The sequence below is a fragment of the Cryptomeria japonica genome, chromosome 3 (genome assembly GCF_030272615.1).
Source record: "Cryptomeria japonica chromosome 3, Sugi_1.0, whole genome shotgun sequence".
In the NCBI taxonomy this organism is placed as follows: Eukaryota; Viridiplantae; Streptophyta; class Pinopsida; order Cupressales; family Cupressaceae; genus Cryptomeria; species Cryptomeria japonica.
In genome coordinates, this window is record NC_081407.1 from 244,077,023 (window position 1) to 244,104,024 (window position 27,002).

General features: G+C 34.4%; 1 protein-coding gene across 1 annotated transcript; it reads left to right on the plus strand.

Moving 5' to 3' along the window:
- Nucleotides 1–9,332: 9,332 nt before the first annotated feature.
- Nucleotides 9,333–10,751, plus strand: LOC131874068 (uncharacterized). The gene has a single exon (XM_059217291.1). The coding sequence runs from the start codon at nt 9,333–9,335 to the stop codon at nt 10,749–10,751; it is 1,419 nt and encodes a 472-aa protein (XP_059073274.1).
- Nucleotides 10,752–27,002: the final 16,251 nt, after the last annotated feature.

Below are 27,002 nucleotides of genomic sequence, written 5' to 3' on the forward strand. Positions count from 1 at the left end.
GGCCATGATGGTAGAAACCCTAGCATGCCCTCCACCTGCAGATCTCCCTTTCACATTCATCTTCACCTTAATCCTCCCTACAGTGTGAACATCAACATCTATTATCATTAATCAATAACACATCATTATCTACTTCACATGAAATACATGAATCAATACAAACATAGAAATGGAACCATAACATGCAAGTGGAAATAATCACTTAATCATCAACATATCCTTATAATTAACTATACAAGCCTAACCTTTCCCTAGGGTATTCCAACATCACTACTTAACATAAAACCATCTTATTACATAAACATCTAAAGACATCATAATATAACTCACAACTTATCTAATCACATTACATTCAACTACATCATTTCATTGACTCATAAACCTATCCCTATCACATAGTATAATCTAATCACTTATCATAATCTTTAGATTTCTCAAGAAACATCTCAAACATTACTTCTAACAACCATTTTAACATTGCTTACTACAGCAACATATTATCATAACCATTCCTTAAGAACACTACTAGAGGAACCTTAAACCTTCATTACATAATTCAAGATAACTAACTCATTTCGACAACAACCTAGCTCTTAGAACTAGATGATTTCCATTACTTAAACATAGATCATAACAACAACTACCATCTTTCCAATTAATTTTTCTATAAACTCAAACATACAATTCTTTCATTAAATGTCAATACAAAACAAGTATGAAACATTGTTTCTTTCTTTCACATAAAATTGTGATAAATCATTAGATAAAGGAAGTATCTAATACATCAAGAATAAACATATGAATTTCACCTAACTATTACTTCATATTCCTTCTCGATTACATCATATACAAATACCTAACATATGAGTATACATTTCCTTCACAACCACATAGTATAGATATACATGATCTCTTTTACAGTACAAAGAATCAAGTTACAATGTCTTCTTATTCAAGAACATAGAATAAGCTCCAAGTGTAATCACATGATGAAGAACACAAGAACCAATCCATGCATGCTAACCCAGAAGAGGAATATCCCAATGGAAGAAGGCATCAAACCACCCTACCATGTGGAACCAAATAGGAACCACCCCCTATGCTAGGGGATGACAAAGGTTCCAACTCACACTCAAGCCCTAAGCTGACTCCTAACAACCATAGAATACAACATGACATCTCAAGACTCCAATCATAGAAAACATAACATAAAAATACAACATATGGATAAATCAAAACAAACAACCTCCATAGGCACAATCAATAAATCAAGGCATATGGATAATGGACACATGTGGGATAGTGTTGGCATATAGGCACAATTGTTGATGATATTGATGAACTGGTATAATGACTATTGGTGATGATATAGTTGAGATGTTGTTTGATGACTTAATGATTAGTTTGTGTTGTCATTGATGGCAACTATGGTTACATTGTTCTATCATGTTATCTAAGTCATCTATGATTGAGGGGAAAGCTATGGAATGGACTTGACAGTTAATTGGCAAATAGGACTTTAACTGGTAAATGTGAAATTGTGTTATGCTTAAGTAATTCGATCTAGATATTGATAAGGAATTTGGTGTTGTAGTTTGTAATATGTGTTTGTAACATTGTAATGAGGTTATGACTGGAACTGCATCATGTTTTTGATACCAAAAGTCATGTTTGTGATTGACTGATGTATTTTATGTAGGGTTTTAGTAGGGTTTAAGAGCCGGTATTCAAATCTTATAACTGGTAATGATTTTGAGTTTAGAGGTGTATTAAATTATGTTTGTAAGATGGTGATGACAAGGTTGAATATGCATGAAGTGATAAGATGTTGTTTTGGCATGTACAAAGAACTAATTTCTTGGGAATGAGCGAAGTGCTTAGTAGATTTAGCTAAGGGTTTGAAAGTGTATTAGATCATTGTGCAGTGATCATTCAATGACTGTAATTGATTTGCAATTTGTTGTAATGATCCATATGATGGTTTGTAATGATTTGTAAAGACCTGTGATGATCTATGATAAAAATCTTAGTATGAGTTTAGGGTTTTGTAACCGATTATGTTGTAAAGTCTATTTATGGTAAGTCTGTGATGATTTAATGTATCGGTGATCAAGGGAAGAGTGTGTGGATGAACCAGTGTGTGTGTCTACAAGAGAGAAGTAGATTGGAGTAGAAAAGGATCTGTACAAGCAGGAAGAGAGTGTTATTTTAAGATCATACATCTTTTGTTCCCTAACAGTTGCAGCAGACTCAAAATCCCTTAACTGGGTAGGTCCTCACAAGCCTAATTGTATAAATCCCTTCACTAAGTGACTCATTAGATTGGGTTCCAAATCCTTTCACTAAGTTACTCCTAATAGAGTAAAGCTCCTAACAGGGCTGAGGTAAATCCCTTAATCAAGGGACTCTTAACAGGGTCTTCTCCTAATCGGGTATATTTATAAGCTCCTAACTGGGCTAGGCTCCTAATAGGGTGCATTCCGAAAGAGTGCAAAAATCTTGTGGGTACCAATTCCCACCATGGGTTTTACCATTTGGGTTTCCACATGAAACTCCGTGTGTTCATGTGTTGATTGATTTCTTATGTGTTGAGTTGATATCTTTCTATTACATGCATGTTGATGAACACTTAGAAGAACAGTTTGATAAATCTAATCAGCAGTATGATTTCAGTTATTACTGGTACTGTTTATGAGTTGTTTTGAAAGATTTTTTTGGTGGTTGTTAAAGTTTTATATTTTATTGTTATTACTGATTCAGCCCCCCTCTCAGTAATTATCGGATCCTCTCAAATAATAGATAGAGTCTCATCACATGCTAATGTCATGTGGCATATGTCTCCACCTTGGAGTCACTCAAGATAGATCGGGTATACTGCTCCAACTATTCTTCCCAATCTATGAGTCTTGAAACCCGCTCCCCATCTCCTTCCAATTGGGGCATAAAACATCATATTCTTTATCTTGATTAGGTGAAATCCTAAATACCCGACCCACTAATTGATTATTAATTATTTTATCACTAGCAATTAAACCATAACTCTTCATGTGGTTCCATAGGTCTAGACCCCGGTCTTAAAGATCTAGTGCTCATAACCTTGGTTCAACACATGGAAAAACCCACTCTCCCAAACATGGACCAAGACCATAGGGTAGAAATATAGCAAGATACATCTTAAATATACATGAAACTCAACATGGGAATCATAAAAAATGCCATCTCAAAATTGATACAAAATTGAATCATAAAGATAACTTGTGCACATACATAAAAAGCCACGTAGCAAGATCATCCTATAAGCTCAATGCATCATAATGCAAAAATAAAGAGAACCTCAAAAGTGGTATAAACACATAAATAGGGCAATAATTTGAATCAAATGGTATTACATAGACCTCAACAATGAGGCATAACAAACCCTCTCGTTGGAGTTGCATAAGCACATCGTCAACAACAAGGAATGCATACATCTTGTCGGAGCAACTTAAAAATCTTCAACAAACAAGTGCAAAACACTCTCCGAAGCACAAAATGGATTTGATCATGCCACAAAATGATAGATTAATGCCCAAAAATTATCAATACAACCAACTCTAGCCTCTGGAGACCAAAATCCACCAAAACCAACAAAATCCAGAAATTAGAAACAGTTTTGTGCATGCAAACTACAAAATGGCTCATTTGGGGTGCATAATGTACCATACGCCTCAAAATTTAGCGAATCCACCCCAAACATTAGTGCATAGAAGATTATTAAAAACTAGAGAGTTTTGGATAGTCTATGACTAACAGGTGTGCCCAAGTTCGGGCAGAGGCACAATCAGGGTCTAAGATTGACCTAGGCAACATAAAAATACATCAAGAGAGCATAATAGGGTTTCCACAAATCAAATAGAGCCAAACACTAAAGGAAAATAGCTCCCATTGACAAAGATTTTGCACAGGGAGAATTACAGACAACCAATTCTGTAAAACTAATCCAAGAGAAACAAGAGCATGATAGAAATTGAAATAAGATACACAAGGGAAATAAACTCTCATCAAAAGCTAAATCCAAGCCATTAAACATCACATAAAGTCTCAAAAAAATATAGGAAACAATTCTCATCCTGAAAATGCATAAACTCATATTTTTCCCAAGCAAATGAAAATCAAATCAAATCCCTTTCCTTACAAATTTTTGATAGCAATAATCAAATGAAATCTATTTTGAAACCCCCAAACAATATTTTCCAAATCAAATGCTGAGTGAAGGAAAATGAAGCCAACCTAGAAAATAAAGAAATGGAATAAAATGTGAAGACAAAAAACAAATTCCAGCAAAAATCCTCAAGCAATTCACACCCAAAGCCAAAAAAAAAACTTTCCAAGAATTACCGAAAATTCCAACCTCCGTGAATGCACAGGAAGCTGAATATATTCAAAAATCAAAACAAAACTATATAACATCTCAACCAATCAAAATATTTTGTTATACTATATATTATACCTACCTTTGCATAGTTTGTGGAAGGTATTTATTAAATATATTTTTATTTACCTACCTTCCCATTCACCCAATCAAACAATAGGGTAGGTAGATTATATTAATTAACCAAGAGGGGTAGAAAAACAAATAATTAATAGATAGTTTATTCTCCCCATGATTAATTAATTACATATAACAATTTAACAAAATGCCACATGCATTAAATAATTACCTATATTTAATAATATCCAATCAAAATTCTCCCCATGATTGATTAATTACACATAACAATTTAACAAAATGCCACATGCATCAAATGATTACCTATATTTAATAATATCCAATCAATAATAAAATACCAATAGAGAGGTAAAATAATATCAATTAATTAAATAATAATTAATAAATAAATAATAATAAATAATCTGCAATAATAGGAAATCAAAAGATGCCAATAAAATAAATAAATAAAATAAGATAAATAAAAAAAAAAAATGGAACTCCTTTAATCAATATTAAATAATAATTAACCTTAATAAAACATTAAATCAAATAATATTAATTTAATAATTAAACATTAATTAATCAAAACAAACATTAAATAATTAAATAACCATACAACTCCAACTAGAGATAATGTAACCTCAAAACATCATATGCCAAAGGATATGAACACAACTCAAGGACTCTAATCACAACTTACATCGTTGCATAATTAACAAGGTACACAACTTAGACCTAGAGTGTGTGAGGGAAACTATGTCATCTTCAACAACTTGGCATTGTGATAAAGACATGCTCAGACCTATGAAGCCAGGTGGAGTCAATGTCTAGTACCTACAACCCTGCATCAACACTAAACATAACATATACGATACATATACATCATACTAAACAGACAAGTGATGGAGAATAGTGACAGCATATCATGCTCACAATGAGTAATATGAAATTATCTCTATTCACAAAGACAGTCACACAATAAATCATTATTCACGAAGATAGTCACACAATAAATCATCAAACATCTTATAAAGTCATAAACATGGAATAGGGTTAGTACCATCACATCATCATAAGTCATATAATCTACATGAGCAATAATCACATATAAATCCACGAATCATATAAATCTATCCATCCATCAAGGTGATTCTACGTACTAACATCCATAAGAATCATCAAATGTCATGTATCATAGAGTATGTCTAGCAACATCAATCACATGAATCTCCAAACATAATGAGTCATATCAGATAACATAAATCCACATTAAGTACTAGCACCAATGATACCATCTAAGTAACCACCATATGTCTAAATAAGTCTTTTGAAATAAAAATCAAAATGCAAGTCTAGGAGGGACACTAATGTATGTTATGTCTAACTTTTATATCCAATACCAAAGGATCAATAGTTGAACACAAAAAATATTTGTTGTTATAAAAGCAACATATTATTATATAAAATAAAACTTATATGAATATAAAGGGAATAATTGTTGAACACTTAAACCTTTGGACAATCCCTCACATTTCATGGAGAAAAACAAGGTATTATTGTATTCTCCCTTTATATTTGTGATAAGAAAAATTAATAAAATGAAAAACTTATATGCATATACATTGCTACTACAATAGTTGTACACATAAGAATAATATTTTTTTAGCATGATAATAATACTTGTTTAAGTGTATTTTTTTTTATGAATGACACACTTATAGTGGATAGCTATGATATTTTATTTGAAACAAAAAATTATCTATTTCATTTGTTAATTGATGTATTTATGCACCTACACGGGTGGTAGAGTTGGTTTGGGCCATGGGTTTGCTCCCCATTGGCCCAGGTTTTGTGGGGATACCCTTGAGTTAACAAAAAATTGTATTTATGCCTTTTTTATATTAATTTTAGCAATAAATGATGTCATTAGTGAAGATATAAATATAACTTTTTTACACAAAGAAAAATTGAATTTCTTACCCACTATATTCAAAATGAGCCAATAGAATTAAAGAAAAAAAAATATTTTTAATAATTATGTAAAATATAAAATAAATATGAACTATAAATTTTTTGTTTAAAAATTTTAATTCTAAATTGTTGATTGGTCAAGCTAATAGAAAAATTGAAAACAATGAATACATAAATATCCTACCTTTGAGAAGAGCTAAAATTAAGACTAAAAATATAAAAAAATATATTACATAATATCATATTATTTATTATTATATAAATATATAAAAACATAACCTAAAAGCAGATATAAAACTAAATGAAGAATGGTATACGTTAGCAAATCTCACTATCAAAATTTGGAAGACCAACATTCTCGTTACAAAACAAACAGAGCTTCCGTATTAAATACGTCATCCCAATTTATACGCAACTCAGTGCTAACAAAACCTTGTCAGCTCACCTGTCGACTGATACACGATTGAACCAAAAACCATATGCATTTCCCAAAAAAAAATTTTGCAAAGAAATCCCCACAACTTACCTTCAACCTGAAACACAATGGAGGGTGCACAGAGGTTACGTGAAACATTAAACGTTTATCTGCGGTTGGTCGACTGCCTCAGACGTCTCTTATGTCAAACTTACAAACCAGCAAACACTTTCTGTTAATCTGCAAATCTTAAGATACTAATAAATTACCTGTTCTCATCTACCCCAAATAACTAGCTATTTGTGGGTCTCGCTTACTGTGTCTGACGACGAATGTCCAATATATTAACACTCTCTACCTTTAAAACCAGGAAGAAAGATAAACTAAAAAGTAAAATTAATTACTCCATTCGCCTTAATTTTATTACTGGCCATGGCAGAAGGAAGAACAGCAGCGCCTTCAATGCCTAAAATAGCGCTGGCAATGGTTTCATTAGTATGGGCAAGCCAAAAAGTGTTATGTCAGACGCCTGCAAGTTGTATAGGAATGGCAGGGAAGTTATCTTCCTGTGTTGCCTTTCTCCAAGGTGCTTCTAATAGCAGCCAGAGCACTCCACCTGAGTCTTGTTGCAGTGCAGTTGCGCAAGCGGCGAGTACTACTGGTGGGTGCCTCTGCCAGCTTTTAGGCACCAAATCTCTGCTGGGCTTTCCAATCAATCAAATTCAGCTTTGTTGACTTCTTCTCTTTGTTGTTTTGTCCTTGATGACAGTCAACATTTCTTAACAGTGAAGGTGGCATCTGGCAGCAGTATTATGATGATTATGTGGGCGGTTGTTTATTGATATTTGGCCGCATTAATATCAAAGTGACTTGGCTAGTGTTATTAATAAAGTGACTTCGCTTCGTGTTTACTATTTTCATTATGTCGGCAGTTATATTGGACAGATTTCAAATATTCATTCATTTCCATTTGGTACTCGAATGCAACTCAAAATAGAGTAAAACAAAATACTTATTCATTGTGCGCTATAATGAACAACGAACCCTAGCCGCCATGATGAATCTGCAGTCACAGATGGATGTGTTCCTGTTGGTAATCAGTTTTAGGTTTCAGCTATACAGGACTATGTCAAGAGGCAAGCTGTTTGGTGGACTGCCCATGAGCTGAAAACCAAGATATCTGAGATTTTTGTGTTGTTGCAGCTTAACAGAGCTACAGTGAGCATTCTCATGCAGACTTTGACTTATCTTTCATCTATGAGGAAGAGTAGTTTTTGGAGATTGTTTCAGTGCTATTTATGGCCGATTTCTCTGGGATGTCATGCAAATTTTGTGGAGTATTTACAAGGTTTTTCAATAGCCTTCTTCAGGTGATTTTGATTTACAATGACAGAGGTAACTTTTTGTATATACGGTATCTCTTTCAGGTTTTTGAAAAACAGTTATCTTTTTCAGTTCGAAAATTAAAAACAGTTTTCTCATTAACAGCTGATCAGTTAGGGTCTGGTAACCCTATTTGAGGGTTACTCATGAAGACAGTTTTTGAGATCAAAAAAAAAAAAACGAAGAGAGAGTTTTAGAGGTTTTTTGTTTTCAAATGAAAAATATAACAGATCAGTTTTGGCATTTTTTTTTTAGAAAAGAGACAGTTTGTGTCTCAAGTTATTTTGTGACAGTTAAAAATTCTTATTGTATATTGTTTTCAATAAGGATTTTGCGACTGCAGTCACAATGCAGTTGTAAGGTCAGTATTGATAACAATTTTTGCACAGGGTTCTTTTAATTTGAGTGGTGTTGAGCAGAGACTCCACAAAGGTTCATTATGCTTGAGAATTGTTCTTAAAATTTTGCATAGGCATTAAAGAAAGATAAGGTGTTGAGAAGAGACTCCACCATTGTGCATTAAAGAAGGATAAGGTGTTGAACAGAGACTCCACCATTGTGATAAGTTGATGTTCTTGTTTGAGATGGAATAAAATTGGCAGATTATGAGTGGTTTTTTATACCCCATGAGGGTTTCTCCACTCATGGAATTCTTGTGTTATGCATTGTTGTCTGTCTATCTTAAATTATCTTTGTGATCATTCAAGTTGTCAGGCTCTGATACTTTATATTGTTCATGCTTTTGCAAAATCATTATCTTTTAAAATCTGTTATATCTCGTTGCATGTGGACACTTATTACAGCAGTTAGTTAAAAAAAAAGAAGGAAAAATTGCATTGTAGGGAGCATACATAGGTTGTTCATTAAATTGAATTGAACTATCCTACAAATGCTCTTGAAATGAATTAAATATTTGTTCACAAGGTTCTGTTGTTCAACTTTGTCTTGGTCTTGAGAGTGAAGTTTTATTTCACTCTAATTCAACCCCCCCCCCCTCTCAGAGTGAATCCATTTCCAACAAGTGGTATCAGAGCATAGGGTCCTGCATTAGGTTTTTCCTAGGATAGATCCTGGTCTTGGAAGTCTGTCATCATGTCCAATATTCAAGAGGGGTCCTCTGTTACTAGAGCTCCATTATTTGATGGAACTGATTATGTGTTTTGGAAAATCAGAATGGAAACATATCTGATTTCTCTTGATCTTGATGTCTGGAACATTGTCTGTACTAAGTACACTGTTCCTGCTAACATTCCTACAACTCCTGATGAAAAAAAACAATATGAAATGAATGCCAGAGCCAAACATGCTATCTTGTGTGGTTTGACAAAAGATGTGTTTGTCAAAATCATGCACTGTAAATCTGCCCATGAAATATGGGAAAAAATTGAAAATATCTATCAAGGAAATGAAAAAGTCAAACAATCAAAAATTCTGACTTTAAAAACTCAATTTGAGGAAATGAAAATGAAAGATAATGAAAAGGTTGCTAAATATTTTTTGAGAATAGATGAGGTTGTTAATGGCATGAGAGGATTAGGTGAGGAGGTTGATGAATTTACTGTGGTCAAGAAGGTTATTAGAACTTTACTGCCTAAATATGAGACTAAGGTTTCAGCTCTTGAGGAAAAGAAAAACTTTAATAAGCTCACCTTAGATGATCTTCAAGGAACATTAATAGCTTTTGAAATGAGAACAAGCAAAAGTGATAATGCTAGTTCTTTATTGAAAGAATCTACCTTTAAAACTGAAAAGATAGAAGCTATTGATAGTGAGTCAAACCTATCTGACACATTAGAGGCTCTCCTAGTGAGAAAGCTGAAAAAGAAATATAGAGCAAAATTGCCTCTTAAATGTTTCAACTGTGGTAAAGCTGGTCATTTTGCAACCCAATATCCTAATGCTGATCAAAACCTTGATGATGATCAAACTAAAAAACATTTTAGGAGAAAGACCTTTCCGAAAAAGAAATTTAACTTCAACAATCTTAAAAAGAAAAAGAGTCTATTCAGTAAAGAAGACTCTAATGATGATTCCGACAATTCTTTAGGAGATGAAGGTGAAACTTTGTTCATGGTTGAAATTGAAATGCCAAAAATATTAAGCAGCAAGTCTGATAGTCAAATGAACAGTCAATCTGATCAAGAAAATTGTGAGATAAACCTTGAAGGTGAACTGCTATGCACCCTTCAAGAGATAAAGAAACTCAAGAAGCACATTTCTGCTGAAGAGAAAAGTTCACATAATGTGACTGTATCTCTACAAACTGAGATAGATGACTCTAGAAGAGTTATAGAGAATCTAAAATCTTTGCTTACTGATAAAGAAAATGAGACTCAAACTCTCAAGAAACAAGTTGATTCTCTTTCAAAGCAAGTGGAAGAACATAAAAGAACAATTCATTTGCATAATATGCTAGGGAAACAAAAACAACTTGTTGGCATAGGTGAATGCTCAAATTTTGTAGATCAGAATGTAACAATTGGTGGTAAGAAGAATCTATTTGAAAGTTAGTCGAACAATTTTAGATTTAATTACTTCTTCAATGGATATTGCTTCTTCTATAATAGATTTTGTCACAAAGTGAGCACCTGCAAATTCTTGATGTCTAGACCACCAAAATTTGGGCAAAATCAATATTTTGGCTTTCCTAAAACAATTAGATGTTTCAAGTGTAATGATATAGGTCATACTTCCAGATAGTTCAAACAAAATAAACCAACTATAGAAAATATTTGGAGACCCAAACAAATTCAAAACATAGAACAATCCATGCTTGTTCAAACTGCTTTTCTTTCTAGTAAGAAAACTGTATGGGTTGTTGATAGTGGTTGTTCTAACCATATGATAGGGGATAAAGACAAGTTTTTAAAACTTGAAGATTATGTTGGTGGTTTTGTGAAGTTTGGTGACAATTTTGGGATTTAAATAAAAGGTAGAGGGTCTCTACTTCTTAATGATGATATGCCTCTTCATGATGTGTATTATGTAGAAGGCCTTAAACACAATCTTTTAAGTGTCAGTCAAATCTGTGATAGTGGATACAATGTCTCATTCAATTCACAAAGTTGTGCAATCAAAACCAGGTCTGGTAAAATAGTTGCAACAAGATTAAGGACACATGGCAATATATATAATTTTCTTGACTCATCAAATCATGAAAGAAATGAAGGTATGTGTCTTGTGGGTCAAGTTGAAGATAACTGGTTGTGGCATAAACGTTTAGGTCACATAAATTTTAATAATCTGGTTAGAATCAGTAAATATCAGAATGTAAGAGGCCTCCCAGTGTTTAGTAAACCAGAAAATGTTGTTTGTTCTGGGTGTATTAAAGGCAAACAAACAAAGGTAAGCTTCAAATCAAAGGAACACTCCTCTACTAAACCTTTGCAGCTAGTTCACACTGATCTATGTGGTCCTACGAGGACTAAATCTATCAATGGAGAAAAATACTTTATGCTTTTTGTTGATGACTACACAAGAATGGTCTGGGTAACTTTTCTCAAACACAAGTCAGAAGCCTTTGAAATATTCAAAAATTTTCGTAAAATGGTTGAGAGAGAATCAGATTTCAAACTTAAATGTTTGAGATCAGATAAAGGAGGAGAGTTTACCTCTCAAGAATTCATTGAGTACTGTGAAAATCATGGTATAAGAAGACAATATGCTGCTGCTAGAACACCCCAACAAAATGGGGTAGTTGAACGAAAAAATAGAACTGTCAAGGAAATGGCTAGAACTATGTTAGATGAAGCCAAGTTACCTAATAGATTTTGGAAAGAAGTTGTTCATACAACAGTTTACTCAACAGAGTGTAGATCAGAGTGAAGTCTAATTTCACTCCTAATGAACTATGGTATGGTCATTCTGCAACTATTAACTACTTTAAAAATTTTCGTTGCAAATGTTTTATTAAAAAGAATGATGAAAACTTGGGCAGTTTTCAGTCTAAATCAGATGAAGGTATCTTTTTAGGCTACTCTACACATAGTAAAGCATATAAATGCTTCAATTTAAGACTACATAAGATTGTTGAAACGATAAATGTTACATTTGATGAAAAGGTGTTTCTAGATGATAATCATGAGCAGGATGTTGAAGAGGAGCATACGGTAGCACTTGATAGATCTCCCGAATTTGCTGCAGCAGATAACTCTTAGTAGGAGAATGCATCAAGTCCTAAAGTAGTAACTCCTCAGAATACACCCTCCAAGGTTATTACCAAGAGACATCCTCAAACTCTAATTATTGGGGATAAAGATACAAGGATCTTAACAATGAGAAAAGCCAAACTTGATGAAGAAGCTCAAATTGCTAAACATTTTTGTTTAGTAATTGATTTTGAGCCTAAGAATGTAAATGATGCTTTAACTGATGATTGCTGGTTGAAAGCCATGCAGGAAGAAATCAGCTAGATTGAGAAAAATAAAACTTGGGAGTTAGTTCCAACACCTGATAACAGAAATGTAATTGGTGGCAAATGGATTTTCAGGAACAAACTGGATGAGTATAGGAAGGTGGTACGAAATAAAGCACATTTTGTGTGCAAAGGGTATGCTCAACAGGAAGGTATTGACTTTGGTGAAACTTTTGCACCTGTAGCTCGCATTGAGTGAATTCAAATATTTTTAGCATACTCTTGTTTCAAAAATTTCAAAATATACCAAATGGATGTTAAAACTGCTTTTTTAAATGGTTTTTTGGAAGAAGAGGTATATATGGAACAACCTGAAGGGTTTGTTGTTCAAGACAAACCTAATCATGTATACAGGCTAAAAAAGGCCCTTTATGGTCTTAAATAAGCTCCTAGAGCTTGGTACTCCAGGCTAGATTCACATTTGATAACAAATGGTTTCATCAAAGGTAGTGTGGATAGCAATCTTTATATCAAAAAGGAAGGTGATGATATCCTAGTTGTAGAAGTTTATGTTGATGACATTATTTTTGGTAGCAATAATGATGCACTATTGCAGACATTCTCTAAAATAATGGAATCTGAATTTGAAATGTCAATGTTAGGGGATCTAACATTTTTTCTTGGTCTTCAAGTTTCTCGACATGAACATGGCATATTTCTATCCCAAACAAAGTATGCAAGAGACATGTTAAAACGGTTTCAAATGGTTGATTGCAATGCAGTAAGCACTCCTATGGTCACTAGCTGTAAACTCTCAAAACTAGATGAATCTCCTGAAGTTAATCAAACTGAGTTTAGGTCCATGATAGACAGTTTATTATACTTAACTACTTCAAGACCTGATATAATGCAGGCAGTTTGTATGGTTTCTAGATTCCAATCTACTCCTAAACAGTCTCATCTTACAACTGTGCAAAGAATATTTAAATAAATTAAGGGTACTCTTGACTTTGGTCTTTGGTATCCTAGAAATGATAATTTTACATTAATAGCTTATACTGATGCTGATTGGGCTGGTTGTTTGGATGACAGAAAAAGCACCAGTGGTGCTGCATTTTTCCTTGGTGATTGTCTTGTAGCATGGCATAGTAAGAAACAAGATTGTATCTCTCTTTCTACAGCAGAAGCAGAATATATTGTTCCTACGTCATGTTGTACTCAGTTGCTTTGGATGGCTCAAACTCTTTTGGATATGGGTATTACTGTTGACAAGCCTATTTCTATATTTTGTGACAATACTAGTGCTATAAGTTTGTCCAAAAATCCAGTTATGCACTCTAGAATGAAACAGATTGCTATTAAGTTACTATTTCTTCGAGAAAAGGTGTTGACAAATGAAGTTATCTTGCAATATGTTCCTACTCAAGCTCAAGTAGCTGATATTTTTACAAACCCTTTGGCTCCAGAGGCATTTGAAAGGCTTTGTTTGAGATTGGGAGTTGTCTCTCAATCCCAACTTGTTTAACATATGTTTTTTGGTTTAGGGGGAGCTTGTGCTTATGGCCTCCTTCAAGGATCTACTTGTATGATTCAGTTCTATTATATAGCTAAAATTAAGTGGGTCCCACGTGTGTTTATGGCTTATCTGAAGCATGATTTTGATAAAACTTGATAATAGGTCTTTTTCCCTTGATGACAAAGCAAAATGCCAAGGGTAATGGATACAGGTGTTTAGCTTTCATGCTCTTTTATGCTCCTCATGCTCACAAGTTACAGGTTAGTTTTCATGTCATATGATCATATGTCTTCTATTACAACATTGACAGTGATTTGCATAGTGATATACCTTGACAGTGATATAGTGATTTGTTATGCCTCGTACATGTATGATGTGACTTTATCTGTCGTGTATCATCTTCCTATATTTCTGACAGTTTGGATCCTGCAGCGTGCTTTGCGCTCTTGCAGTGTAGTGGTTCTACCAATACTGATATTTCATAATTTGTCTTGGTACATCGAGAGGGATACTTATCTTGTTGTGACTCATTTTCTACTCTTATTTCTGTGGCTTGCAACATTTTTTTTTTCCCTTTGTCTTTGATGCCAACAAGGGGGAGAGCGTAGAGCGTTGTGTGTTGTTTGCCATCAAGGACAAAGGGGGAGTTTGTTGACTTCTTCTCTTTGTTGTTTTGTCCTTGATGACAATCGACATTTCTTAACAGTGAAGGTGGCATCTGGCAGCAGTATTATGATGATTACGTGGACTGTTGTTTATTGATATTTGGCCGCATTAATATCAAAATGACTTGGCTCGTGTTATTAATAAAGTGACTTGGCTTCGTGCTTACTATTTTCATTATGTCGGCAGTTATATTGGATGGATTCCAAATATTCATTCATTTCCATTTGGTACTCGAATGAAACTCAAAATAGAGTAAAACAAAATACTTTTTCATTGCGCGCTATAATGAACAACGAACCCTAACCATCATGATGAATCTGCAGTCACGGATGGATGTGTTCCTGTTGATAATCAGTTTTAGGTTTCAGCTATACAGGACTATGTCAAGAGGCAAGCTGTTTGGTGGACTACCCACAAGCTGAAAACCAAGATATTTGAGATTTTTGTGTTGTTGCAGCTTAACAGAGCTACAATGAGCATTCTCGTGTAGACTTTGACTTATCTTTCACCTATGAGGAAGAGTAGTTTTTGGAGATTCTTTCAGTGCTATTTATGGCTGATTTCTCTGGGATGTCATGCAGATTTTGTGGAGTATTTACAAGGCTTTTCAATAGCCATCTTCAGGTGATTTTGATTTATAATGATAGAGGTAACTTTTTGTATATACGGTATCTCTTTCATTTTTTTGAAAAACAGTTATCTTTTTCAGTTCAAAAATTTAAAAACTTTTCTCATTGACAGCTGATTAGTTAGGGTCTGGTAACCCTATTTGAGGGTTACTCATGAAGACAATTTTTGAGATCTTCAAAAAAAAAAAAAATGAAGAGAGAGTTTTGAATAGAAAATGAAAAAGTGTGAAGAGGTTTTTTGTTTTTAACTGAAAAATATAATAGATAAGTTTTGGCATTTTTTTTCTAGAAGAGAGACAGTTTGTGTCTCAAGTTATTTTGTGACAGTTAAAAATTCTTACTGTATATTGTTTTCAATAAGGATTTTGGGACTGCAGTCACAATGCAATTGTAAGGTCAGTATTGATAACAATTTTTGCACAGGGTTCTTTTAATTTGAGCGGTGTTGAGCAGACTCCACAAAGGTTCATTATGCTTGAGAATTGTTCTTAAAATTTTGCATAGGCATTAAAGAAAGACAAGGTGTTGAGAAGAGACTCCACCTTTGTGCATTAAAGAAGGATAAGGTGTTGAGCAGAGACTCCACCATTGTGATAAAATTGGCAGGTTATGAGTGGGTTTTTATACCCCATGAGGGTTTTTCCACTCATGAAATTCTTTTGTTATGCATTGTTGTCTATCTATCTTAAATTTTCTTTGTGGTCATTCTGTTGGAGATGTAATCCCAACTACTCCCACCTAACTTATCATGTCATATCCTCTGTATGTACATCAGATCTGCAGACTTGTCACAAACAGAGATTGAAGCAGATTTCCCTTGGATTTGGATGGATTATCATGTACCCTGTCTTTTGTCAAATCACATTTTTTTGGGCAGTTCAAAATATATTATTTTATGTATGCCCTCTCTCCTCCGTGTTATGTAGAAGGTCTATATATTTCATAGCTCTGCATTTTGTATGCACTCTCTCAGAGAAGAGTCCAGCTCCATAGAGCTGTTAAATGTTAGCAGTTGAGTCGCTATTAGAAGTTGAGTCTGATATAAGTCTAAATGTAATGTTGTTTAATGTTGAGCTGCAGTTCAGTCAATTGATATAATGTTTTGTGTTAAATAAATAGAAATATTTATATTTTTGCATCTGCTCTTCTCCCTGTTTCCTTCATCTGGTATCAGAGCCTGGTTCGTGTAAGTTTTGAAGATCAGAGTATAGTGGGTCATGTTTGCCGATAGCAAGTGATTATTGTCCATTAAGCAGAGTTCTGTTTTGCAAATTCGGGTTCGCTTCCTTGCTGTGTCAATCTGTCACCGCCATGGATTGGGTAGAGTAGAGCCTGGGCTTTATTGGGTTAGTGTTGTTTTATTAAATGAGCAAGCTTGTGCCCTTTTTTTTTTTTATGGTTTGAAGTTGTAAATGATTTGTGAGGAAGGCGGAGCCTATGAGGCGTGTTCTAAGCTAAGGAAGAAATCACCAATACAACGGAGGATGCCAAATCACTAGCTTTTTTATTTGTTCCAATCAAAGTCATCCCAAGAGGTAGATCGTGTGAATAGTATCATCCCAAGAGGCAGATTTGGTTTGTAAGCCCCCACTGTGTATCAAGCTTCAGGAAAGCCTCGGAAGTCGCATATGCTCTCCTAGAGCCTTATTAGTCAAGTTAGATCGCAGCATATTTACAGAAGATAGCGATATGTCAAGATTGCAACAGTCGGATGAATTGTAGAAGATCACCAGTGAAAGAGATGCCGCTCAGAGGCTCCCGCCACCAAATCCCAGTCATAAAGTTGAAGCTGCTAGGAAAACTTGCCACATAAAGATTGCAGCCGTTGAAGAACCTGGGAGTCTAGATTCAGTTGTTGGAGCAAGTTGGAGAAGAGTTGAAGGGAGTTACCAATAAAAATTGTTGTTGAAGTGAAGAAGTCTGAGCAATGTGTTTGGTCAAAAGTGAAAAAGTCACCAGTGAAAAGAACTCGCCACCAAGAAAAAGAAAGTTGTTAGAGGCTCAGAAGATAAATCTGTATGTAGTTTTCAGTCAGTAAGAAGATATGAAGTAGAATGTAAACAATTTGAGCGGAGGATGTCATTGTACGTGTTGTTTTCTCTTATATCCATTATGAAAGTGGTTTTGTAAAATGCATAGTTTGAGAAGGGTGCATGAGTAAGTGTCTAGGCTCTGAGAGAGCCAAAATTGAGTGGAAGAACATTTTCAAAGTCTGCAGTACAATGAAAGAGGAGTGATAAAAGAGACCAGAGGAGGATATCATTTGTCAAAAGTCATAAAAAGATTGGTGAAGTTGTCAATAGATAATGAAGAAATCTTGTTGAATGCAGCAGGATTCTGTAGTTTGTGTAAACATGTTTGAGGCCAGCAGAGCCCATTAGAATTGAGATCCCCGAGCACCCGCAGTGTGACTCTATGGGAGGTGTTGATGGTAAAAGTGAATCACACTTGAATCTACGATGGACTGGTTACCAAGAGGGCCAGAGCTCATGGTTAGAGCATCCCAACAGGATCATGGGATTTTCTAGGTTTGATCTCTAAAATTTGAAAGTTTTAGATGCCAAAGCATCAGTGGAAGAAGTGAAGAATGAAATTGAAATTATGAAAATTGGTAGTTGTGATTAAGGGGGAGTGTTGGAGATGTAATCCCAACTACTCCCACCTAACTTATCATGTCATATCCTCTGTATGTACATCAGATCTGCAGACTTGTCACAAACAGAGATTGAAGCAGATTTCCCTTGGATTTGGATGGATTATCATGTACCCTGTCTTTTGTCAAATCACATTTTTTTGGGCAGTTCAAAATATATTATTTTATGTATGCCCTCTCTCCTCCGTGCTATGTAGAAGGTCTATATATTTCATAGCTCTGCATTTTGTATGCACTCTCTCAGAGCAGAGTCCAGCTCCATAGAGCTGTTAAATGTTAGCAGTTGAGTCGCTATTAGAAGTTGAGTCTGATATAAGTCTGAATGTAATGTTGTTTAATGTTGAGCTGCAGTTCAGTCAATTGATATAATGTTTTGTGTTAAATAAATAGAAATATTTATATTTTTGCATCTGCTCTTCTCCCTGTTTCCTTCACATTCAAGGTGTAGGCTCTGATACTTTATATTGTTATCTTTTAAAATCTGTTACATCTCATTACATGTGGACACTTTATTACAGCAGTTAGTTAAAAAAAAAAAGGAAAAATTGCATTGTAGAGAGCATACATAGGTTATTCATTCAATTGAATTGAACTATCCTAGAAATGCTCTTGAAATGAATTAAATATTTGCTCACAAGATTCTGTTGTTCAAGTTTGTCTTGGTCTTGAGAGTGAAGTTTTATTTCACTCTGATTCACCCCCACTCTCAGAGTGAATCCATTTCCAACAAGCTTCTCATCATCCCTGGAGCGTGCAATGTTAACGTGCCGCCTGTCGATCAGTGCACAAGTATACTTATTAGTTCTTCTCCCATTATTTCTTTTCTGAATTTTACTGAAACCATTACAATTTCAATGTCGGAACTGAACTTTGTTTTATGTTTACAGATGCAGGAACTCCTTTCACTTCTTCGCTTGACTCTCCCCCCCTTGTATTTCATCTACTTTTAAACTTGGTCAATGTCAATAGTGGATGTTTTTGAATGAGATTGTATGCGTTTTTAAATTAGTATTCTGAATAAAATTTTGTTTTGTATCAATGTTTCAAAGTACATTCTGCTATCCAGCATCAGGGTAAAAGAAAGTTAAAATGGACATAAAATTGTGTGAATATTCATGATCTATCATACGAAAAAAAGTTGAAAGGAGGCATACAATTGTATACTAGTTTTTGTATGAACATTTTGAAGGTGCGCAAAGACATGAAGAGATAAACACAGACTGATGTGCTACAGCACACATAAAAAAATAAAACTGATTTTATTTTGCATTACACCAAAGCTAATTTTTACATCTGTTTTATAAAAGATTTTAGAAGATTTAATGATAAGCCATCGAATCAAGAGTTTTGCATGGCTAAATTGCATGACTAAAGGAAATAACTCAGAGTTAAACTTGTGGCTGACTGGAGCTACGCGGTGGTTCTATGGTTGTTGAAATTAGGGGAACCTTTTAATACATTTAAGCTCACATTCTATAATCTATCATTACAATAAAAAATAGTTAAAGGAGACAGAGAATTTTGTGTGAGTTTTTGTATCAATTTTCTGTTCTAAACACACTCTATGATCCATCATCGAGATAAAAAAGAGATAAATGAAACAATAAATTCACACTCCATAATCTATTATCATGATAAAAAAGAGCTAAAGGAGACTGAGTTTTTGCATCAATGATTTGTTTCAGAACAAACTCTATAATCTATCATTAGGATAAAAGAGAGCTATAAGAAACTTAAAATTGTGAGTGACTTCTTGCATAACTGTCTTGGATCAGACTCCATGATCTATCATCAGGATAAGAAAGAGTTAAAGGAGACATAAAAGCATGTGAGTTTTGTATCAATTTTGTTTTTCAGTCATACTGTGTGATCCATCATTAGATTAAAAGAAAGGTAAAGACATGAAGTTGTGTGAATCTTTGCATCACCTTTTTGATCACTCTCTGATATCTATCATCAGAATAAAAAATAACTAAAAGAAAGAAAATTATATATGAGTTTTTGCATCAACATTTTAATTCATTAAAAAATATTAAATTTTATCAATTCATTAATATCTGGATTGTGATCCGAAGAATCTCATACACATTATAGTTAAGTGACATTTAGATCTTAAAATGAACTTGTTTAAAATTGCATTTTAAAGGTAATGGCTAAGCCTCTGCTGAAATGTTTCAGGTTCTTATCCTCCCTCTGTAGCTCCGACCGGAAGAGAGTCTGGTGGTCCAATTGATAATTCGACTAAAATGAAAGGCAGTGGAGCTGTTCTCCTCTCGAGGGTTTCCTAGATGGGTGTTATAGTACCACCATTTCTGCTTCTGCTTATTACTTCCAAATAAATCTTACAACTTGATTAGAAACGCCTATGGGTAGGTGGATCCCAAAATAACAAGAGATGCAAAAGCAGCGAAGTTCCTGCCAAGAACGAAAAGACTATTTTTGTAGTAAGATTTGCTAAAGCTGGCAGAGAAATTGTCTTGTAAAATAAAGGTTTTTATGCTGGTCAGATTGCATTTGCTAGTATTCTCAACCTATGCCAAAATGGGAACGTTGGAATAGTGAATGGGCAGGCAACAAAGTATTAGGGATAGAAGAATATCATCAAATGTAGACACAAATTGGATTTGCTAAAATGGGGATAGAAACTTTTGTAAATGCAATCGGTAGGTGTAGATCCTAACTGCACTGTGCATTTTATTTATCTCTGTCCTATTCGATGTAAAACATGCCCAAAACATACAACGGATTAAGTAATCAATGAAAAGTCACAGTCAGGAAACTCAACATTGAGTACTGGAAACTGCCCATAAGGTCCTGGGTGATCCAAGTTTCGCATTTGTAATGGCCACAGAGGGCTTCCATTGTTAAAAATACAAGTGCTCCCTAGTCCATCCTTCACCGAACACTCTATTACAATATTATAAGCTCTCTAGTGTGCACAAAAATTTATTACCTGTACCCAAACAAAACCAGGTCTGATTTTATTTCTGTTAGAAATCACATAATGAAATTCACGAGTCATTTGGGCCACTTGGAACTGAAAAAATACAGGCGCTGATTAGTGTCTGAAACAAAATTTTTAAAAAGCCATAAAAATAAAATTAGATTTTGGTAATGGAAAGCCAAATCAATTAGTACCTGTGCTAAGTTGATAATCAATCGCCTGTGGAATCGCACTGGAATTTGATGAATCCAGAGAGTTTTCTGAAAAAGTTGGGCTCATCAAAGCAACAAATATTGAGAAAAAGATAAAATGATGATCTTCCGTATTCATAAACCTAGAATTTCTAATTACTTGGCCATGATAGATGATATTGTAGAAATGCCATATAACAATTAACCTTTGTGATTTGCAGAAGACTTCAGCTGAATGCAGTGCTAAAAAGTTTATGAAAGATAGCGGTAATAGTTTATTAGCTCCAGTCAATCAATATGCTATTCTGCAATATACATTGATATCTAGAGAAGAGATTTAGTTAATTATATCCCTATCATTGAAGTAGAAATAGAAAGGTTGACTGTCACAAGCTTCATTGGATTGGAAAACAGAAAACCGCTGGTGAGCAATACATGCATCAAGCATCTTCTTAGACATACTTTGTTCTTGGTGGAATGGTTCTGATGCAAACTCCTCTAGTGGCATGCACTGAACAAAGAAAAATACCAATAATAATCATACACAAAACATTTAAAAACTGTAATACATCTTTTAAAGGAATTGAAAAAGTTGACAATATCAAAATTCAGTGGTTTAAGACAACAGAGAGAAAACAAATCTGTAGTGACCCAGACATGTTTTCTACCAGTTTTGACAAAAAGACGTGACTATTTTGCTCCAATACCTTCATTGTCCAGCCAGTGTAGATATTTTGACAAAATGCAAATGAACACATTGCGAGAAACCTCTATTATCTCTTTTGATAGTGTCACACTACCAGAGACTTCGTTTCTCTTAATGCATTTGTCGCTGATAGTCTGCTGCCACCAAGATTCGTCTAATCAGCTTACAGAAAAATATTTTTAATATTCCCTCAAGATTTCCTTGTCTTTCTCATTTCTCATGCAGACTATAAGTTCATTCATTCTGGCCTCTAAAGCTTGCTTGTACAACTGCACAACTAGTATACGATTATGCATTGCCTCCATGTATTTTGCACGCGCTTTCCTTCCAATATTCACAATATTGGTTGTAATTTGGACATGGAGATGATTAAAAACCAGAGATGACCATGTTGTCTATATGTTTCAGATTGTATGTCATTGTTTTCTATCTCATATTTTATAAAACTACTTAATAGCTATTTTTATAAAGAAATCACGCAGACGGACTCAGAAGGAGGGTGATACTGAAGAAAGTGACCATGTACAAACATAAAAGTTAACTTAGCCATAATTGATATGAAAATCAAGAAAAAAAAATATTTTACAAAAACTTTATACAAATGGAATTACAAAGAGTCCATAAATGATATGAAAATCAAGAACAAAAAATAATTTACAAAAAAAATTGAACAGATGAAATTGCAAAGAGTAAGGACTCTATGACTAGAAGACTCAAATTGTAAGGGTTCCAACAATTACTCCTAGATTAAAGAAGTATTTTGAAGCTGTATGTTGACATGAAAAATGATATATCTAGAGGAAGGAAAATCTCCACTGCAAATACGTTTATGAGCTTATAAAGGGTAGCAATTTCAAAGATCATATATTCCAGCAATGAGATTCAGAATAGAGTGGGCCAATGACATCATAAGCTTAACTAGTAAAGGATAAATCTCTCACATTAGGATAATACGGAGATCAATGCTACAAAGAAAATCAATTGAAATCCCCCTAAACTTAAATTTCATTGCAGGTACATGTGCATCTAGAACACGATTCAACTCTGTCGCTTCAGGCATACCAGCTAAAACATCATGAAGAGTAATGAAAAAATCCGGTACATGTGCATCTAGAACACGATTCAACTCTGTCGCTTCAGGCATACCAGCTAAAACATCATGAAGAGTAATGAAAAAATCCTCTTGCATCAACAGAACAACAGCCTCTGTCATTGAAAATGAACTTCAGTTTATCTCACTATCAACAAAACCCAAAAGTCATTGTCGTGCACACTAACCTCTCGATTTGCATATTCAGGACCAGCACATAATGTGTCAATATCAGCACTTGGGCCATGCACTTGTTCATCTAGACATGATAAGTTGACCACTCGTAATAAAATAAAGAAAACACCTTGTATATTTATGTAATTCTTTGAAATTTATATATTTCAATTTCACTGCTAGGAATTAGTGGTTCCTTTAGTCAATATTGTTACACACGGCTCCGCATCCCTCACCATAAATGGAAAACCCCTTCGTAACACTTGGGAAATGAGAATTCAGTAGCATTAGATTAAACAATTTAATTTTAACAAACAAACAGAGCATATCACATGTGACAATAAATTATGATTTTACTTAGATTTATCAATACATCCATATAATATACACAACCTAATCTGACTCCATAAAGCAACCATGAGTTCACCATTCTTATTTTGATGATCTAATCAGTAGCTTTTATTCTTTGAACATATGAGAGATAGTAGTCTAAGAGAATTTTAGAAAAATAGGACAAGAAACGATGAAGTATTATGAGATTCTACTAAAGCTTTAGTACATAAAGAAACAAGATAAAGGCATCCTAGAGCTATGAAGTAAGTCGTGAGTTCAATTAATGTTTGCACTGAAGTAAGGAAGCAAGGTATCTAAAACTTGATTTTATCTCATAATACGCTTATCTTAAAAATGTTTTTAAACATTTATCTACTCCATTCATCAGACACACTACTTATTTTCAGTTGGCTATGAGATTTTCCTAAAAATGTGGCATTCTTAAGAGAACAAGATGCCTATTTTAGCCAAGTATGGTCAATTTTTTTAAAGAATTCATGGAAAATCAGGGCAACATGTTTTAATTATTCAATTTTTCCTTTAACATAGGCTCCAGAACTAATCAGTTTGTCTGCCAACAAGCAATCTGAGCACTACCCATACACCCCTTAGACAAATTGTAATCCAGAATCCTTCATTGATTTTAGAAGGAGAAACAAAACTACTTATTGATTACAATACATGAAAGCAATATGAGCATTGGAATAAGGGGATTCTACCATTATGTTATCCTATGACACTACTTATTTCTTCCAACATAGAACAACACACTATTACATTCAGGCCTAATTTCCGATGCCTCATTGTCAGAAGACTGACGACAACACGTCGAACTTTCGGCAAATGTAACTATCGAAAACTCATCGTCGGTCTTCCCGACGATGCCATTTGCATCGGCAATCCGATGATGTTATGAACTCTTTTGACAACTGTTATGTTTGCTGCTTCGGCCAAAAATGTCATCGGATTACAGTCGGAATTTCGACGCTCCCCCACTACCATGAACTGATGACTGTCCGACAAGGAAGTGATGTCAGACATATAACATCCTTGTCAGATGTTTGTTTAGTTGTCGTCAAAATTTGGATGGTATCAGATGTTGTGGGTCAGACGGCTTGGTCGTCAGTGCATGAAATCATTGCATGAGTTCTACTTTTCAAAATTGTATAAAACATTTTAAATTTATTTGATTCAGTGTTATTTGCAAAAAAAGATTATCAATGATGTTTCCTTTCTCCAAGAATTGTCTAGGATCTTTCCATCAGATAATATGTAACATCCAATGACTAAATATTTTCTTTACAAAAGTTATTTTACTTAATTATCATCTGAGCGTGAATTATAAATATATCTGCGCGGAAGCAAAAGATACAAGCTGAAGACTTGTGTGCATGTAAATTTTGTAAAAGAAAGCAAGCGAGCATTATCTTGAATGACATGGAAACAAGCCCATGAGCTGCCTAGAAGAGAGCAATTGGAGAAAAGTAGAGGAAAGTGTTAAAGGGTGATAAATAAATAGAGAGTATGCAATACAAACAAACAATGTCTGGAGTGTGTGATATGACATCTCTAGTTTATGTCAGGAGGGACTAACTGGTTTTGGAGTTCCTGGGAAACCTATTGGGCCATGCTTGCAGGAAATCAATGTGTTCATGCAAGGACTGCCTTTTTTCTATTATGAGAATGATGCTTTTGCACCGAAGGATATTTGGAAGGCAATATCCAAAAATTTCTATAGTGCGCAACCAGAGTTGGTGGACTCGAAGTACTTTTCGTCTTCCAGAAGACCAAGAGGTTATGTACACAATCTCCCAATAGAAGGGTGATTTCAAGCATTATCTCTCCCCCCATGACTATTCAGGAAGCACTTCCTCAAACAAAGGACTATTGGCCTCCATGGGATCAAAGAAAAAAATTAAAGCATAGACTCTAGACAATGTCGTGGTGTCCTTTGTGAAGAACTCTACACTATAATTGAAAATTCACGAGGGAAATTGCAAGATAGTGAACATAAATATATTCTTGAAAAGTGTGAAGAATGGAACTTGGTTTGGGTAGGGCCAGGTCAGGTGGTTCCTCTAGAGGTTGATGAGATAGAAATTATATTAGGATTTGAAAAAGATCACACTCGTGGAACTTCATGTGCGACTAATAGATTGCACTGTTTGGGTAATGCATTCCAAATAGATACAGTTGCATACCATTTATCTATCTTGAAAGCATTTTATCTTGATGGCATTAAAGTTCTTTCTCTATTTTCTGGAGATCTCTAGAGAAGAAGTTGCTTTGCATCAACCTAGGATACATTTAAGTTGTGTTGTATCTGCAGAAATATGTATCCCTAGTTGATGCAATGCAACCTCTACTCCACAAATACCAGAAAATAGAGAAAGTACTTTAATTTAATGCCATCAGGATAAAATGATTTCAAGATAGATAAATGGTATGCAACTGTATCTATTTGGAATGCATTACCCAAATAGTGCAATCGATTAGTTGCAAACGAAGTTCCACGAGTCTAATCTTTTTCAAATCTTAATATAATTTCTATCTCGTCAACCTCTAGAGGAGCCACCTGACCTAGCCCCACCCAAACCAAGTTCTATTCTTCACACTTTTCAAGAATGTATTTGTGTTCACTATCTTGTAGTTTCCCTCGTGAATTTTCACTTATAGTGCAGAGTTATTCACAAAGGACACCACCACACCCTCTAGAGTCTATGCAATTCAATTTTTTTATTTGATCCCATGGAAGCCAATAGTCCTTTGTTTGAGGAAGTTCATCCTAAATAGTCATGGGGGGGAGAGGCAATGCTTGTAATCACCCTTGTGTTGGGAGATTGTGTACATAACCTCTTGGTCTTCTGGAAGCCGAAAAGTAGTTTGAGTCCACCAACTCTAGTTCCACACTATAGAAATTTTCGGATATTGTCTTCCAAATATCCTTCGGTGCAAAAGCATCATTCTCATAATAGAAAAAAGGTGGCCCTTGCATGAACACATTGATTTCTTCCAAGCATGGCCAAATAGGTTTCCTAGGAATTCCAAAACCAATTAGTCCCTCCAGACATAAATTAGAGATGTTACATCACACACTCCAGACATTGTTTGTTTGTATTACATACTCTCTATGTATTTATCACCTTTTAACACTTTCCTCTACTTTTCTCCAATTGCTCTCTTCTAGGAAGCTGATGAGCTGTTTCCATGTCATTCAAGATAATGTTTACTTGCTTTATTCTATGAAATTTACTTGCACGCGAGTCTTGAGATTGTATCTTCTGCTTCCGCACATATATAAATTATAATTCATTCTCAGATGATAATTAAATAGTATAAGCATTTGTAAAGAAAAGATTTAATCATTGGATGTTACATATTATCTGACGAAAAGATCCTAGATCCAATTCTTGGAGAAAGGAAACATCATTGATAATATTTTTTTCAAATAACACTAAATCAAATAAATTAAAAATGTTTCATGTAATTTTTAAAAGTAGAACTCA

Bases quoted from the DNA above. Each gene is read 5' to 3' on its own strand.
- LOC131874068 (XM_059217291.1), top strand. From the start codon at position 9,333: ATGTCCAATATTCAAGAGGGGTCCTCTGTTACTAGAGCTCCATTATTT.